Below are 17,794 nucleotides of genomic sequence, written 5' to 3' on the forward strand. Positions count from 1 at the left end.
AACCACACATCGATGTTTCTCTTCCACTCTTTCTCCTTTCTGTCCCCTCTCTCTAAAAATAAATAAATAAAATATTTTTTAAAAGTGCAGTGATAGTTGAACCCATGGAAGTAAAAGAACTCTGATAAAATGGGAGGAGGAAAAAGTGGTGACTGAACTTGGGCAAGTAGCAAAGTTAGAGTACAAGGAGAAGAAAATTGCCTTCTCCATGTGTGCTGGGCCAGCAGAAGGAATGAAGAAACCAGTGAGGACTAAACAAAAAATTAGGAGGAAAAAGACCAGAACATCTTGTGTAACAGAAACAAGTGAGCCAGATGGTTTAAAAGTTGCTGATGTCAAAGAAGTCAAATGTCACATGGTAAGAGGGTTGAGAAAATGTAGGCAGTCACTGAAACTCTTTCAAAGGATAGCTTCATGGTGTGAGTGCTGAGAAAACTGAGATTTCAAATAGTGAGGCAGGGGACACACATTCGCATATTCAGGGAACTTTGCAGTAAAATAAAACAGCACCAGAGTTAAGGGGGCCACAAGAATAATGAAATGAGGAGAATAATGAAAGGATTTTATAAACTGGGAAAGCCATTATTCTTTATTCTTAGGTTGCTTGGGTGGGTAGAGGTAGACAAAGCAAAACAACAACAAAGTATAATTCTAGCTCAGTAAATTATTGAAAAAGAACCTTTCTAAATGCATAAATTACTTTAATCATTTCTCAATGATAAGGTAATTGATGAGGAGTTTAGAGGAGAAATTTCTGCCTTCAAGTAGCTATTTAGGAAGTCTAAAAAAGAAGGCCATGATATCTAGTTTCTTGTTATTATTAAAAACTTTCTTGCAAATCAAAGCATTGCCAGTCTGATTCCCAGTCAGGGCACGTGCCTGGGTTGGAGGCCATATCCCCAGTGTGGGGTATGCTAGAGGCAACCATACATTGATGTTTCATTTCCTCTTTTTCTCCCTCCCTTTCCCATCTCTCTAAAATAAATAAATAAATTTTTTTTAAAAAAACCTTCTAAGTGTCACAGCAATTATGGTTAAAGGTAAGAGAGAAGATTATTAGATAATTTTGTCCATTCTTCTGCCAAGTGCAGAATTGTCACTTATTGCGTCTTTTCAAATCTGGGGTGATTTTTACTCTGTCAAGTGGATGATATTCTTACCACTTCCCTTAGAACACTATCTCATAGTCCTATTGACCTCACTATGAGGAAATTCTTGATGCCCATACTAAAGTGCTCTCCATCTGTATACTTTGCATGGTATTAACAATTTGTTTAGTAACTTCCCTTACCTTCCAACCCTATCCATTGTTATCCATGTCCAATGTGCAACTCTAGGCATGTGGAACATCTTCTCCAGAACATCTAGTAGACACAGCATTCTTTGCAGCATATTACATTTATTGGTAAAGGATTTTAATAGGGTAAGTGAAAAACAATCTTCACAACTTTGTGTTTCTAATAGTGAAATATTCCATTCTTAGGTCCTTCCATTGTCTAAAGGTTTGGAATGGGATGAAGTAATAAGAACAGTAACATTTTCTTTATTGATTTTAGAGAGAGAGAGGAACAATGATTCATTGTTCCATTTATTCATTTGTTCATTGGTTGATTCTTTTTTAAATTGATTTTAGAGAGAGATAAACATCAATTTGTTGTTCCATTTGTTTATGCATTCATTGGTTGTTTCTTGTATGTTCCCTTACCAGGTATCAAACCTGCAACCTTGATATATTGAGACAATGCTCTAACCAACTGAGTACTTGTTCAGGGGAGGACAGTGAAGATTTTAGGAAAGGGGCAAAACCTTGCTAACTCATGACCCAATGTCCCAGTAAAATATGTTGTCCAATTACTAAATAGATAGTTGGAACATCCTAAGTAGAGAATATGAAATTCTTGAGATAGGACTTAAGAATTGACCCATTTTTTGCAGAGTTAAAGATGAAGCATAAACTGGTTATGTTCTCTTGAAAATGTACTACCTTAGTGTTTAATATTATGGTCAATTTGTCCCTACTGTGATGAGTTATTCTCATAATAATTTTGGGCAACAGTCCATTTGAGGTTTTATCATGTGCTACCAGACAGCTGCCCTGGCTTCACCAGATTTATCCTTAGGGATCTTACAGCCTGGTCACATTCCCCCACAGAGAGGGGTCCAGATGGAAGCCTACATGTGTGGGGTTATATTACAAAAGAGAAACACTGAGCTTGGAATATCCACCTTTTATATTAAGCAGTAAGCAAGCCTTTTCTTTGTCTCAGAAGAAGACGCCAAGGTACAAACACAAACCTAATAAACACCCATAAAAACAGTTGTCAGGGACTTGCTAAGTTATAAAACCTGTACATCCTACCTTCTTCCAAATATCTGGAGATGTCATAGAAACCTTAAGTTTAACATTTCCAAAATTGAACACACCATCTTTTCCCCTATTTGCTTCTTTCTTTACTTCCCTGTTCACCAAGGCACCTACTTATTTTTAACATTTCCCTCATTCCTCAGGTCATCAGGTACTTTGTAGTTCCACTGTTTGAATATCCCTTATGTTTTATACACCACTGACTTGGTTTGGACCCTCATCATGAAAAGGAAGAAAACAAATAGACTCTTGCAGGAGGTGCCAACATGGCATCCCTACCCCCAGTTTCACTTTGCTTCAAAACAGTAATCTAAAATTCAGAATCATTCGTGTAACTTTTCTACTGAACACTTCATTAGGTAAGACTTCCAAATAAAATCCAAACTTCCTGTTATGATCTACATACTTCTTCCAGCTCCATCTACTGACATTTTCTATAAGATTTCTTATAGATCTTTTATGAGAATTGCTTGTGAGCCCCTGAGTAGGCATGTGATATATGTTTGTGGCATAAATACTTATTGAGTGGTTGAAAGTAAAAACAGGCTTAGCTTAAATGCAACAAAGGTTTGGTTAGAGGAGTTATTTAGTTACAGATTTTCTCTATGTACAGGATTTTCTTCACCTTACTAGTCATGATGATGGAACTCTTTTGACAAACATTGGAAGATAATTTAGATTCACAGACACTAGTACAAACATGGAAAGAGAGATATGGGTATTACTTATATCTACTCTGTGCTTTGTAGACTACTCCAGAGAGCTATCTAAAATCCCTATCCTGTCTTCTAGACCTTAAAACACCCTGCATTGACTTTCAATTGTGTCTCTAGCAAAATGTATGACATAAACATTCACCATCTCATGAACTCTGTAATTTTGTCAGCTAGTCTGAGTTTTACGTTATTCCCGAGGCAGGCATGGGCTCCAGGGCATGTAGCAATGACTTTTTTGAGTAATCACAAGTTGGTCCACTTCACTAAATGATGTTGTAAACCCAAGTATCTGGTTAATATGTTTGGACACACCTTTGACTATGATGGAAACAATAGTTCCCCTTTTGGAGATTCTTTAGGTCAATTTATAATCTGCATTCTTTGGAGCCTGCCTGATTAGCTTCATTAGGTACACTACCATGTCCCAGCACAGTCCCTGTCCCCACTGGAGGAGTTAGAAAAGCACCTTCATCTCCACCCTGAACACAACTCACAGTAGAAGGCTGACGCATCTGCCGAGCCTCAGTCTCTATCAGGCCCAGGCCTCCAGGACTACTGTAGAGCCTGGCAAAGAGGTGTGTCTACCCCACAGCCACTGTTGATGCCCACATGAGAGCATGTCACTGGTAGTCAGGAGAGCACAGGCTACAATAGTCCATCTTAATTTCTACTTCTTATCTTTCTATCCTCACTTGCTCAACCCTAAAACGTCATCAAAATAGCCATCTTTGTTTGGTAGGCCGTATCAGCTCCTTCTAGGCATCATTATTCAATAGGATTTGTTGGAGCCAGCTCTGAGTTTCCTTTTCTTTATGACTCCAGCTTTGGATATGGGAACAGGTACCTAACACCACTCCAGTGGCCTCAATCTATTCCTCCCTTGCCATTTCACCCTGACTCTTGATGTGCTGCCAGCTCTTTGGTCCATTTCCCTCCCTAAACCTGGACCCTCAATTGTGTGATGGTCCCAAGACACCACTCAACTTTGGCAATTAATGTGGGCCTATTGTCTGCTAAACTCTTCCCAGTAATTCATTTGTCCTGAATTATCATCCAGGCTGTGATCCCATCACCCTTTCTTGAAGATACTATTTCCACTCAGCCCTAGGGTTCATTACTGTTATTTCTCTTAAGTGATACAGTCAGTACCCTAGTTAGTAATTTTCCATCCTCTTTCCTCCTAAACCTTTGCTGGGAGAGCTTTACAGAGCCCAGAGCCATGTCCCTAGGGGACCTATTTTTCCTTAGGGCATGTCATTAAGAGAACTTAGCAAGCTCCTTGAACCCACTAGCCCAGGGAGATGAAGTTTCCACACAGCCTTCTCTGTTCTAATGGACACAGTCTAATCATAAAACACCATAAGAAGTTCACCATACAACAAATTCCTATTTCCTTCTACCTAATCCTCTTTATAAAATATGTTATTCCCTGTGGGGGTGACTTTCCTCCAAGTCCCCCCGTGTGCCACGGATGAAAGTAATCATGACTGAGACATGATATGATCAGCTTAGGGAGGAGAAGTGGCCATTTTCCCAGAGGGAAAAGGCCGTGAGCAGTGGCCAGTTTCTCCAAGGAGAAAAAGACCTCGAGTCCCCTCTTCCAGAGCCTTTAATTGGGTTCTAATACAAAGAAATACAGGGCAACAAGGATCAAACAATAGGTAACATTTCAAAGAAATCTGAGGGCTTACTATGAGTCAGTCTGTCAGGAACAGAATTTTAGGGTTTCCTGCTCAAACCCTTAACATACGAATGAAAACACTCTTAACAGAGCAGATTTCACAGGTTTATCGGGAAGTCTTTGTGATGCCAGATTTTCCCCAGGACATGCTCTAGCAAGGCAAGGAGCTGCACCTCTCCGCAACAGGTATTCAGGCTTAAGGGGACTGGAGCTGGGAAGCGCTTCTCCCACAGAACATGGGGACTCAGGCTATGGGGGGCAAGAGGCCATTGCTCTTTGTTGCAGCCCCCGGGGTTCTTCCATGAAGGCCTCCCAAGTGATCAAGTCTGGCTTAGGTTGCCCCCCGCTGTGAGGGGTCTTAACCATCATTGACTTCCGACCAAGCTTTGGGGGAAGGGAGAGGAAACTGAGGCAGCGTTTGCTACCAGAGACAAGCTTTGTCTCCTGCGACTCGCATCCAGCAATCCGGAGGTCGTCTCTCACCCTTAGCCACAAGGGGTCGAGATACAATTCCTAGAACCAGGCAGAGTGGTCTACAACAATTCCCATCTACATAAACCTTTGAATTTGTTTAGTTTTAAAGTTCTTGAGTGTATTTCTGCTGGGGCTGGTTTGTAAGATCTCTTTTTGGAAGTATAAGAGTATTTTTCTCCTATAATGACTTGTCCAGCTGGCTCCGGATTCTGCTTAGACCATTCCCTATGCCTTTTCTGACATCTGTCCTCATGGGCTTACTCCTACCATCAGCCCCAGGCCTCAGTTGGTACCTCTAGTCAACCAAAACCTTTTGTCTGACCTACTAACACATAACACTATGGTTCCCCCAGTTCTTCACCTTACCTATTTTCACCTCTCATGGAGACTTGACCACTCATTCTTCAGCAGGTAAGTGTAACCCTTAGAGGAGCCTCCAAAATGTTCACTAAATGTTGCTTTCCCAACTGAAATTGCCAGGAGAAATTTCTTTTCTTGCAATTTCCAATTATCCCTGATTTACATAGTAGAAGATCATGAGTTAAAGTCTCATAGATCTATTTTTATTGGTATGCACTAAGGGCTTTTTTTCCTTCTCTTTTTTTATTTAAATGCTTTCAGATAGGAGTTGCTCAATATTACTTCCAGTGGTCTCCTGTATTCCTTTACATGGCCAATTTTGTTAATTTGTGGTAACAAGCTAGATATCCTATAACCAGATCAGTCCCGGTACCACCTGCGAAATCAATGCCCAACTTTCTAAGTTTTCCTTTGTCCCTACCCACCTACCCTCTGTCCTCTGGCAGATTCCCCACCATCTACTGGAAACATTATCCTTAACTCTTTGCTAAAATGCTAATTCCTCTTGAGAGCTATCTAGGAAATTCCCCCCAACAAGATTCAACTACTCTAATGAATCCACTGCCTCATATATGCAGGTCTCTGATTGTTAAATTTGACCTTCTGTTAAATCACCATTCTGTTTTGAGGTCTAATATCAAGTCTGGAAGGATATGAGTTAAATCTTTACCTTTAGTTTTTAAATTAAGAAAAAAAGACTATAGAAAGAACTAAAAATGCTCCAACCTCAATGTTTCTTGTGTTACTGGTTTGTTGTATAATTCTTCATGTTCAATTTCTAAAGAAAAGAATTTCCCAAACTTTGCTTTATCTGCTGTTTGCAGTTGTGCATAAGGATATCTACCTCCTCCACTTACACACTCCTAACAACTCTATCTTACCTTCCCAATAGGCACTATTTCCCCCAACACACAATTTAGTAGCATAGTGTCATAAATCAGCCTGTGTATGCTTTTCAGAAAAAAATTCATATTTAAAATAAAACATGTTAAAGTAACTATAATCAAATGCAGAATTTGCTAACAGTTTAATCAGAATACGGACAAAAATATGTAATAATTTGCACCAAATTTGCCATTTTTGCAGAGAATTACTTGGTTTGCTGAGTGCTGTAGCCAGGAGTGTAATTTTAGAATTATATACTTTCTACTTTTGGGCAAATAGATCAACTACTTACAAAAGTTAATTTTCAGTTATAAATGTAAGTGATGACCTCTTTTTTAGAGTTTAAGAGATCTGGTGACTTTTATTGAAATCTACATAAATACCTATGTGTTGTTTATTTTTTAACTTTCTAGGAAATCAATGTGTTGACAGTCGCATTAGTCAACCAAGACCGAGAAAACAGTATTGAGAAAAGAAGTCAAGGCTTAAAATCAGAAAAAGAAGCTCTACTTATTGGTAAGTAAATTCTGTTTACCTCATGTGTTGTTAAATTATTCTTAGGTAATTCACTTAAATAATATTTAATTAGTTCACCTCCAACTTGTTAATAATTTAAATAGTTTTGCCTTCTGGTCATTGGTGAGATTAATCTTGTCAAGATTCTATTATGTACATTTCAAGTTAGGAATGTACAAATTACTGAGGGTTTTACTCATCTGTAACCATGTCTATTAGTTGTTTGTCCAACATTAAACTGAGTATAGAAGATAGATTAATTTGCATCTCACATGTTATGAATCTGAATTTCAAAATTTGAACATATCACTTTCAACTAGAGGCCAGGCTGGATCCAGTCCAAAAGTTCCAAACCAAGCCAGATTCCCAGGCTCGAGAGAGACCATATCCTGAGGCTGGACTTGTAATGCTTTTGTGGGGGAGGAATAAAATTTCCTCTACTCCCAAGTTTCTTCTGGCTGGTCTAATAATCAAATGGACATGAGACAAATTAGCAAGATAAAATAATTAAATTTAATTCATACATATAAATGGGAATTCTACATACATAGGAGTCAGAGATAGAAGTTGAGGTGGTAGGTTGTCATACATGTCATTGAACCAGTCTTAGACTTGACAACAGTTCAGAAGTTCAGGTAAAAGTTGTGTCTCATTTCAGGCAGTGGTAATGCAGGCAGGTTCCCAAAGTTAAGCCTAGGGTGTGAGCAATAGGAGGCATTTCTATGGAAACAAAAGAAGAACAAAGGTTAATGTTTGGAGAAGACTAATTTCAGTTTCTGAGTTCTGAAAGCAGGCAATCAAGTTTTCTGGATGTCTGTCCCAAATCATCTTCATGTGTAATGAAGGCAGGCAGTGACAGTCTGATAGATTCTTCTAGTCTACAGTTTGATGTCCCTGGTGATCTTTCTACAGCAGGAACGAAGCTTGTCCATAGATAAGCTATTGTGGTGATTTCTCTGAAGTCTACAGAGAAATCTGTACCAAGTCTACATCAGGTTGTCCCACTTTAATGTGCATGGCCTTGGGAAACAAGCAGTTTTCATTCCCAGTGATTCCATGTCAATGGATGGGAAAATGTTAGTTTGGAAGGCTACAGACAAATATTTATGAAAACTAGAAAAATTCAGGATCCAATTCAGTTTATAGTAAAAAAAATTAACTAAAAGACAATAAACAGCACTAGGACCTAATATCCATAAAGGTATATTATAGTTTCTATTGAAATGATTTTCTCTCTAAAATGACCCTTTTTAAAATCAAAGATAGCCAAACTAAGACTAATTTATTTGCAAAATAAGTCATTTCAATAAACTTGGCCTGATTATTTATGTAAGTTCAGCAAGAATAATAACTACATGGGCTCTTTTAAATCTGCTTTGGCAAATTTTTTCATAAGGAGTATTCAGATTGACGTTTTAAAGTTCTATTGAGGCTGAGAAGCCAAGCTGCATACTTGCCATAAGATTTTGCCTGCAGGACCCATAGATTTGGGGTTAATTTTTCTTTACTCAAGGTCCGCAATATATCCTGCAGTTACTTCTTTCTTTGCATCTTCCAGTAAGCAACCTTTGTTCCTTACCTGGAAAGACTACTGTGAACCAAGGCAAGCAAGGTAACAGGCTGTTCTTCCAAGGAATTTCCTTAATTCCTTATAGCTGTCTGGTCATATTTGAGCTCATACATTTCTCTGTCAAACATGACCATCTAGTCAAAGCCTTGCAATATATTTAGTTTTCAGTTGTATCCTATTATAAAGAGAAGAGGTTCCTATTGAACTTATGCAAATAAATATATAGCCATGAAAATAAAAGTACACAATTATTGAGTTTTCAAAGTCTAGAGGGATTAATTAGAGAGAAAAATAAATACATGTTTCAATACTGCTTACAAAGATGTAAAGAAGAAAAATTTCTTGTATCTGGAAGACAAGATTTTAAAAATCAGCACTATTTCACATAAAAAGTCATAAAATTGTAACCCTTCTCATCACTTCATTCAGTCCAATGGAATTAAACTTGGTTTGTAGGAATCCAGTTTTTCCATTAGCTCTCTAAACCTCGCCTGATAATTGAGGATAATACAGTCAGTGATAATTCCTAGAAGTTTGCAGGGTTGTCCATGAAGGCTTATATGTTTTGCTCATTAAACTGGGTGCCTTGATCTCTAGAGATTTTGGAAAAGATACTCCTAGTGGGAAAACACTTTTTCTAATAGTTCTTTTGCCACTGTGAGGCCACCAGCCTTGTGGCAGAGGAAAACCCTAATTCAAATAGGAAAACATACACACAAGAACATATTGTTAACCTACACAAAGTGACAGTTGAGTGAAGTCTAACTCAAATGTACATGGTGAATAAAGGAATGTAAACACTGAAAAATGCTGGGGAACCAGAAAGAGCCAAGCAGCTGTCCTTGGTTTCCCATAGCCCCAGTTATTCACTTAATTTACATTCACTATTTACCCATCTTAATTTCTCTGATTAAGGAGCAGATTGTTGCCATGTTACAAGGACATCAGGATGGCAAAGTCTGACAGTAATGGGTAATTTATTCAAAAAAATAATATATTTCATCCACATGTGCCATAATCTGATACTGAGGTTCATTTGTTTATTGTATCCCTCAATTTTGATGAAGGATATTTTAAGTCAGGATATCTCATATTTCCAGCAATTTTACACATATTTTTTTTGTTGATTGAGTGATTGATTTTTTATTGTTGTTCAAGTATAGTTGTCTCCATTTTCCTGCCACCACTTTCCCCCACCCCATCCACTTCTACCTCCCACACTCAATTCTACCACCCTTTGGCTTTGTCCATGGGTTCTTTATACATGTTCCTTGATGACCCTTTCCCCTCATTCTCCCATTATCCTCCTCCCCTCTTCCCTCTGGTTACTGTCAGTTTGTTCTTTACTTCAATGTCTCTGGCTATATTTTGCTTGCTTGTTTTGTTGATTAGGTTCCACTTATAAGTGAGATCATATAGTATTTGTCTTTCACCACCTGGCTTATTTTACTTAGCATAATGATCTCCAGTTCCATCCATGCTGTCTCAGATAACATGAACTAAATTTAATAAAGCTTGGTAGAACAAATGTATGATTTAAAGCTAATGATTCTAAAGATATGCATACTTATCCAAACTATACTCAAAAAATAATTTTCTTTTTTTAATTATATTTTATTGATTATGCCATTATAGTTATCCCAATTTTTCCCTCTTTGTCCCCTTCCACCCAGTACCCCCAACTCTCTCAGGAAATCCAAACACTATTGTTCATGTTCATGGGTCATGGATATAAGTTCCCTGGCTACTCCATTTTTACATTCCCATGGCTATTCTGTAACTACTATCTGTACTTCTTAATCCCCTCACCTCTTCACCCATTCTTCCACAATCCTCTCCCATCTGGCAAATATCAAAATGCTCCCCACATCTATCATTGTGTCTCTGTTCTTCTTGTTTGGTAAGTTTGTTTTTTAGATTCAGTTGTTGACAGATAATGTATTTATTGCCATTTTATTGTTCATAGTTTTGATCTGTTTCTTAAATAAGTCCCTTACATATTTCATATAATGATGGTTTGGTGATCATGAACTCCTTTAGATTTTTCTTCTCTGGGAAGCTCTTTATCAGCCCTTTGACTCTAAATAATAGTCTTGCTGAGTAGAGCAATCTTGGCTGTAGGTCTCTTCCTTCTTTTCACGGCTTTGAATATTTCTTGCCAATCCCTTCTAGCCTGTGAAGTTTCTTTTTAGAAATCAGCCAAGTCTTATGGAAACTCCTCTGTAGGTAACTAACTGCTTTTCTCTTACTGCATTGAAGATCATCTCTTTATCTTTAACCTTTGGCATTTTAATTATGATGTGTCTTAGAGTGGGCCTCTTTACATCCATCTTGTTTGGGACTCTCTGTGCTTCCTGAACTTGCATGTCTATTTACTTCACTACATTAGGGATGTTTTCTTTCACTATTTTTTCAAATAGATTTTCAAATTCTTGGTCTTTCTCTTCTTCTGGCACCCATATGAGGTGAATGTTGGATGTCTTAAAGTTGTTCCAGAGGCTGTTTATACTATTCTCATTTTTAAAAATTCTTTTTTCATTTTTGTTTTTCTGACTGGTTGTTTTTTGCTTCCTTATGTAAGGAATCAAATATTGATTTGATTCTTGACTTCATCCACTTATTGTTGTTTCCCTATAAATTGTTCTTTATTTCAATTAATGTATCTTTCTTTCATTTCTGACTGGATCTTTTTTATATTGTTGAGGGCCTTACTAAGTTCCTTGAATATCCTTATAACCAGTGTTTTGAGTTCTACATCTGATAGATTGCTTATTTCCATTTTATTAGTTCTTTTCCTGGAGTTTTGATCTGTTCTTTCATTTGGACCATGTTTCTTTTTCTCCTCATTTTGACAGCCTCCCTGTGTTTGTTTCCATGAATTAAGTAGAGGTGCTTTGACTTGGTGTCTCGGTAGTGTGGCCTAATACAGTAATTGTCCTGTAGGGCCCAGTGGCACAGCCACTCCTGTCACCCAAGCTGGGTACATGAGGTGTACCCTTTGTGTGAGGTGAGTACACCCTCCTCTTGTAGTTGAGCATCAATTGCTTTGTCAATGGGAGGATCTACCCAGGCCAATTAGCTTCAAAGACTGTCTGTGACCACTGACCACCCAACTTCACCCTCCATGGAGGATCAGCTGTGCAGGGACAGGGTAGTAGTCCTCTGATGTGGTCCGTACCTGTCCACTGGGTCTTCAGACACTGGGTTTTTCTGGGTTGTGCAGGCCAAGGTCAGCCCCCACCTGTGAAATACCAACTTTAATATCAAATGTCATTTTAGCTTATGTGATTCTGAAAAGCACTTGAGTTAGTTTCTGTTATATTTTTGAGAATTCTCATATAAGGGCTTGTTTGTTTAAGCCACTTTAATAGAGCTCTTCTAAAAATAAATCAACAACACTATCCAGAGAAAGAAAATACCACAACACACATTAACATACAGACACACAGATCTTTTAACCATGAGAAGGCACCATAAAGGAAAAGTCACTAGTTAAAACAACAACAAAACCCCAGCTAGCATTGGTGTAATTGATCTACTCAGATGGCTATGGTTTCTTTTTCTTTTATAAGAATTACCTCCCTGAAATTTGCATTTTAAAAGATGGCCCAGATAATAGTTATTGAAGGAGACCAGGTATTTACATCTCATAGGTACAGGAAAGGAAATGCAAGCACCTCCTAGAAGGATGTTGCTTTCATAAAGCACTTTGAGATGAAGAGGGAAGGTTTGAGGAATGTACAAAGAATTGTTGGGCTTTAGCTACACTTCTGGCCCTGTGGGAAAAAAGACAGTTATTTTTAACCTCAAGAATTGGATTGCCACCTAAATGTTGGCAAAGGACTGAGAAATTTATTCACACATTTTTGGAATTATTTTCCTCTTAGATAGATTTCTTACTAGGCCCTGACATTAGTTTCTAATTTTGCCAAATTTCTGATCGAAAAGTTGTTAAATTCTTTCAAATATCTTTTCAGATTTCACCTGGGACAAATAGTAAATATTTCTGGCATTATTAAACAATTCCCTGGACCTAAGAGGGTGCAAAGGTTTACCACCTTCTAGAGCAGTGATTTCAACTGGTGTGCCACAAGGACCAACTGATATGGCACAAGAATTTTTAAAACATTCAATACCTGACTACTTAGCCAGTGACACTGACCTCTTTTCCCTTAGACTGTCAAGTTAAAAAATGACAACAACCAACATAACAATAGCCATCTGGTATAAATGAATCTAAATTATTCATATCATTTTGTCATCTGAGCAAAAAATTATATACATTTTTGGGCATCCTTCAGAATTTTAGTAATTAGTTTATGTGGGCTATGAGATGAAAAAGGTCCAAGATCTCTGATTTAGAGTCCTTCCCTCTGATAGCCAAATGAAAGAACTGGCAGCCTTCATGTTCAGTTCCAATGAGACACAATGTCTGCTACCACAAACCAATCAGGTAAAAGAGATGCAATCACCTAAAGCTGACATATTTTAAAAAAATATAAACCTGTTTAAACATTTGGTTATACGCACAAGGTTTGTGTGCCCAGTGCTTCAAGAGAAAGGCCAATATTCAATAGATCAGAATTTTGGAACAAGGAAAGGTTTATTGATGGAAAAGGGTTAGCTTGATAAGGTGGGAGAACTACTTCTCAAATCCATCTTAGGAGAGTTGAATATTCAGGTATCATATATGAGGGAAGGGAGAATGGGTGAAGAAGAGGTGGGTAGGGAATGTAGAGAGCAAGAATATGAAAAGGGGCCGTAGGAAAAGCACAAAAAAATCTAAATCCATTTGTTCCTGGTCAGTCTCTTGACACCCCCCTCTGGTCTGGTCAGTGAGTTGACTCCTACTGATCTGAGCTGGTTCTGGAGTCATTACTTAGAACGTATTGCCCCACCTCTTCACTAATGAAGGAGCTGCTTAAGCCTCAAGCAGAATTCCTCTAGTTAATTAGCATATCTTCAGCAGGAGGTAATAGCAAGACTGAAGACCAATGAGAGGAAGTATTTCACTGTGACGATTCCCCCCTTTTCTGTTTATCCCTCAATCTTGGGGAATATAGAGCAACTGAGTCCAGGTTCAGTCAAGAGGGAAGATTAACTTATAAAAGGGAGTCAGATTTGTCTGCCCACCATGTTCTTCTTATCTGGTTGTTACAACCTCACATAACCCCCTCTTCTAAGATGGTCACTGAGCCTTAGAGGGGGCATTCAAGGTGTTCAGTTCAAACAGAGACCACAGCAATGATAGAAGAAGCAGTAGGCTAGGATACCTGTACCCTAAGTATTAATCAGAGCAAACCATTATATCAATCTCTGAGTCTGTAAGGTGAGAAAACCTCCAAATGAAAGGCTCAGAGCTTCATTTTTGCTGGAATGGAGGCAGGCAGTGACAATCTGACAGGTTTGCCTGGCCCACAGTGCCAGTGTCCCTGATGATGTCATCAGGTGCTCAAGCAAGCTCTTTGTGTGGTTTACATAGCATGTGACTAAAACTGTCCAGCATGAGCTGTTGCAGTGATTTCATCAAAGTTTACATTATGCCCTCTAGCTGCAATCTGCATTTGCAAGGCTCAGAAACAAGTTTCAAATCTCAGTCATTCCAAGGCAAATGATGGGAGAAAACTTTAAAGACAATTAACCAAAGTTGAATCTAATATCCACAGTTGTGCATTACGGTTTCTACTGAAACATTTTTTTTCTCCCTAAAACCACACTAATCAAAGCTAGCCAAGTTAAGACTCATTAATTGTTACTGTCTGCTTTTAATAAATTCAGCCTGTTATTTGCATAAGTATGACAAGAATAGCAATTAATCCTATAGGCTTTTTTTTTTTTAATTCTGCTTTGCTGGAATCTCACAAGGAATCTCCAGCTTGAACCTTAATTAGCCTGTTGGGGCTAAGAAGCCAAGTCACATCCTTTCCCTCAAACTTTACCTGCAGTACCTACAGATTTGGGTGAATTCCTTAGGTTCTTGAGGCCCCAAAAATATCGTGAGTTCTACCTTTGCAATCTCCCTGGAAAGCAACCTTCCTTCCTTACAAGAAATGACTACTGTGAATTATGTGAACAAAGTACCAGGCTATTTTTCCAAAGGGATTTTATCAGACTCCTAAGTCAATCTTAATTCTTTAGAGCTGTCCAGTAACATCCAGATTCTGTGCACATCTCTTTCAAGCATGAAATTCTACTCAAAGTCTCATCAAGAGTTTCCAACTGTGTCCTATTATAAAAAAGATTCTTATTGAACTTATACAAACAACTATATTGTCATAAAAATAATAATACTCATTCAGAGTCTCCAAATTTCTGAAGGGATCAGGTAGGGAGAAAAATATAAATGTTTCAATACTGTTTACAAACTGCCCTAAGAAAACACAACTTTCCTTATATCTGGAAAACAAAGATTTTTTTTAAATCAGCAATATTTCAAAGTTATAAAAAATTGTAATCATCCTTAGTTCATTCAGTCCCTAGAATTAATTCTGGTCACCTGCCAGCATTCTGTGCATCCAGTTATTCCTTCAAGTTCTGCAAATTCTCATCCAGTTTAAAGGTATAATCTTAAAATGCTTAGAAACTCATATTTTAAAATAAGCCAGTCTTCATAGATCTTTCTAGAGATGAAATATACTTGCTAAAATATCAGAGTAAAAGAATGTCTGTAAATGACAAAATTTTAAATGTCATAGTTCTATATTTTATAAAGCACTTGAGGAAGAACTTTGCTTTTCTGTAACATAACATTTTTAAATTAATATTAGTAAATATTTATTTAGTATATAGTATGTATTGGATACTCTTCAAATATTATGTCATTTTATTTTTTTAAATATTTTATTGATTATGCCATTACAGTTTTTCTATTCCCCCTTCATTTCCCTCCACCCTGTACACCCCCTCCCCCACCATTCCCCCCCTTTAGTTTATGACCACGTGTCTCAAGTTCTTTAGATTCTATATTTCCCATACTATTCTTGCCCTCCTCCCGATTTTCTACCTACCATCTATGCTACTTATTGTCTGTACCTTCTCCCCCCTTCTCCTTCTCCCACTCCCCTGTTGCTAACCCTCCATGAGATCTTCATTTCTATGATTCTCTCCTGACCTAGCTGTGCTCTTAGTTTGCTTTTGCTTTAGGTGTGGTTCTTAATAACTGTGAGCTTCTTGTCCTTTCACTGTTCATATTTTTTATCTTCTTTTTCTTAGATAAGTCCCTTTAACATGTCATATAATAAGGACTTGGTGATGATGAGCTCCTTGAATTTGATCTTATTTGAGAAGCACTTTATCTGTCCTTCCATTCTAAATGAAAGCTTTGCTGGATAGAGCAACTTGGTTGTAGGTCTTTGGATTTCATGACTTGGAATACTTCTTTCCAGCCCCTTCTTGCCTGTAAGGTCTCTTTTGAGAAATCCGCTGGAAGTCTGATGGGAACTTTTTTGTAGGTGACTGTCCCCTCATCTCTTGCTGCTTCTAGAATTCTCTCCTTCATTTTAATCTTGGCTAATGTAATTGTGATGTGCCTTGGTGTGTTCCTTCTCGGGTTCAACTGCTTTGGGACTCTCTGAGCTTTCTGGATTTCCTGGAAGTCTATTTCCTTTGCCAGATTGGGGAAGTCCTCCTTTATTATTTGTTCAAATAAGTTTTCCACTCGTGGCTCTTCCTCTTCCCCTTCTAGTACCCCTATAATTTGGATGTTGGAGCGTTTAAAGATGTCCTGGAGGTTCCTAAGCCTCTCCTCAATTTTTTGAATTCTTGTTTCTTCATATTTTTCTGTTTGGTCATTTTTCTCTTCCTTCTGGTCCACTCCCTTGATTCGAGTCCCAGTTTCCTTTGCATTACTATTGGTTTCCTATGCATTTCCCTTCATTTTAATTAGTTTAGCCTTCATATGTTCCTCTAATTTGTGACTAAAATCAACCAATTCTGTGAGCATCCTGATCACCAGTGTTTTGAACTGTGCATCTGAAAGTTTCATTATTTCTTGGATGCTTGGAGTTATGGGCTCTGAGGCTTTGAGTCTTCTTGAGCCATAATGTTTTGCTCTGTTCGCACTTGTTATGTATGAGGAGCAGAGCCTTATATGTTCACCAGGGTGGGGCCACCCAGGTCACTGGTTTGTGATGCAGTATGTGGGGGCGGGGTCAGAAAGGGACAATAGCTATCTTTCCTGCCTGACCCTGCTCTGCTGCTGGCTCTGTCCCTTTTACCGGTTTGGCTGAACGATTCATTGTTGTCAGACTTCCGTATAGTTCAATTTTCTGTGGTTTGGCTATGTTTTTGTTGCTAAAACTTTGTTGTTTTAAACTTGGCTGTGCAAGAAGGCACAGTGTTTCCACGTATGCCTCCATCTTGGTGGAAGTCCTAGTATGTCATTTTATAATCACAAAATATCCGTATTTAAAATGAAGAGCCTACAATCTGAAGATGGAAAATAATGTTCCCTTGTTTACACAGCTAAATAGTGAGAAATCCAAAATTCAAATCCTATCATTCTTGAATTTATAGTACGGCAAAAATTTCTGGTTTTTTTCCTCAATATTTTAAAAAACATTTGCATTATGAATATTTTATATAATTTTTAAAATTTAATTATTGTTCAAGTACAGTTTTCTGTTTTTTACTCCCATCCCAGCCCACCCCCCCAGTGCTCCCCACCTCCCTCCCATTTCCACCCCCCTTATTTGTTGTCCATGTGTTCTTTACCCTAATTCCAGTAAATCTTTCCCCTTTTCCCCCAAAATTCCCTCCCCTCTCCCCTCCGGTCACTGTCTGCCTGTTCTCTATTTCAGTGTCTTTGGTTATATTTTGCTTGCTTATTTGTTTTGTTGTTTAGCTTCCTGTTAAAAGTGAGATCATATGGTATTTGTCTTACATTTTAAGATAACAAGAACTATGAGTATTATATCAGGACTTTGTATACCGTTGGAGATTTTTACATAATGTCTAGAACATCCCTTTAATTATATATACATACATACATATATATAATATATATATGCAAATACAATGTAATTATTTCCTTAGTTGACAAAGCTTCCTGTGTAATTAATTTAAGCATATCAAGTAGGTTTAATTAGTTTAACATTTCTTTTGTAATGACAGAAAAATCTTTGAGATGTTCCAGGTACTCACTGGAACAACCCAAAGCCATTTTACATGTTAAGAAAAAAATGATATCTCCTTTTAAAATGTAAACCCTGAGTAGTTTGTCAAACACA

The 17,794-nt window shown here is 37.8% G+C and overlaps 1 protein-coding gene across 3 annotated transcripts in view; it reads left to right on the plus strand.

Moving 5' to 3' along the window:
* The window catches only part of ENOX1 (ecto-NOX disulfide-thiol exchanger 1), a 700,008-nt gene that overhangs the window by 634,224 nt on the left and 47,990 nt on the right, over positions 1 to 17,794 (plus strand). For all 3 annotated transcript variants that reach the window (XM_053665398.1, XM_053665399.1, XM_037132222.2), the window contains one exon: positions 6,895 to 6,997. In XM_053665398.1, the coding sequence (XP_053521373.1) occupies positions 6,895 to 6,997 (103 nt within the window). The remainder of the gene's footprint in view (positions 1 to 6,894; positions 6,998 to 17,794) is intronic.

The sequence above is a fragment of the Artibeus jamaicensis genome, unplaced genomic scaffold (assembly GCF_021234435.1).
Source record: "Artibeus jamaicensis isolate MK-2021 breed Jamaican fruit bat unplaced genomic scaffold, CSHL_Jam_final contig_414, whole genome shotgun sequence".
Taxonomy (NCBI): Eukaryota; Metazoa; Chordata; class Mammalia; order Chiroptera; family Phyllostomidae; genus Artibeus; species Artibeus jamaicensis.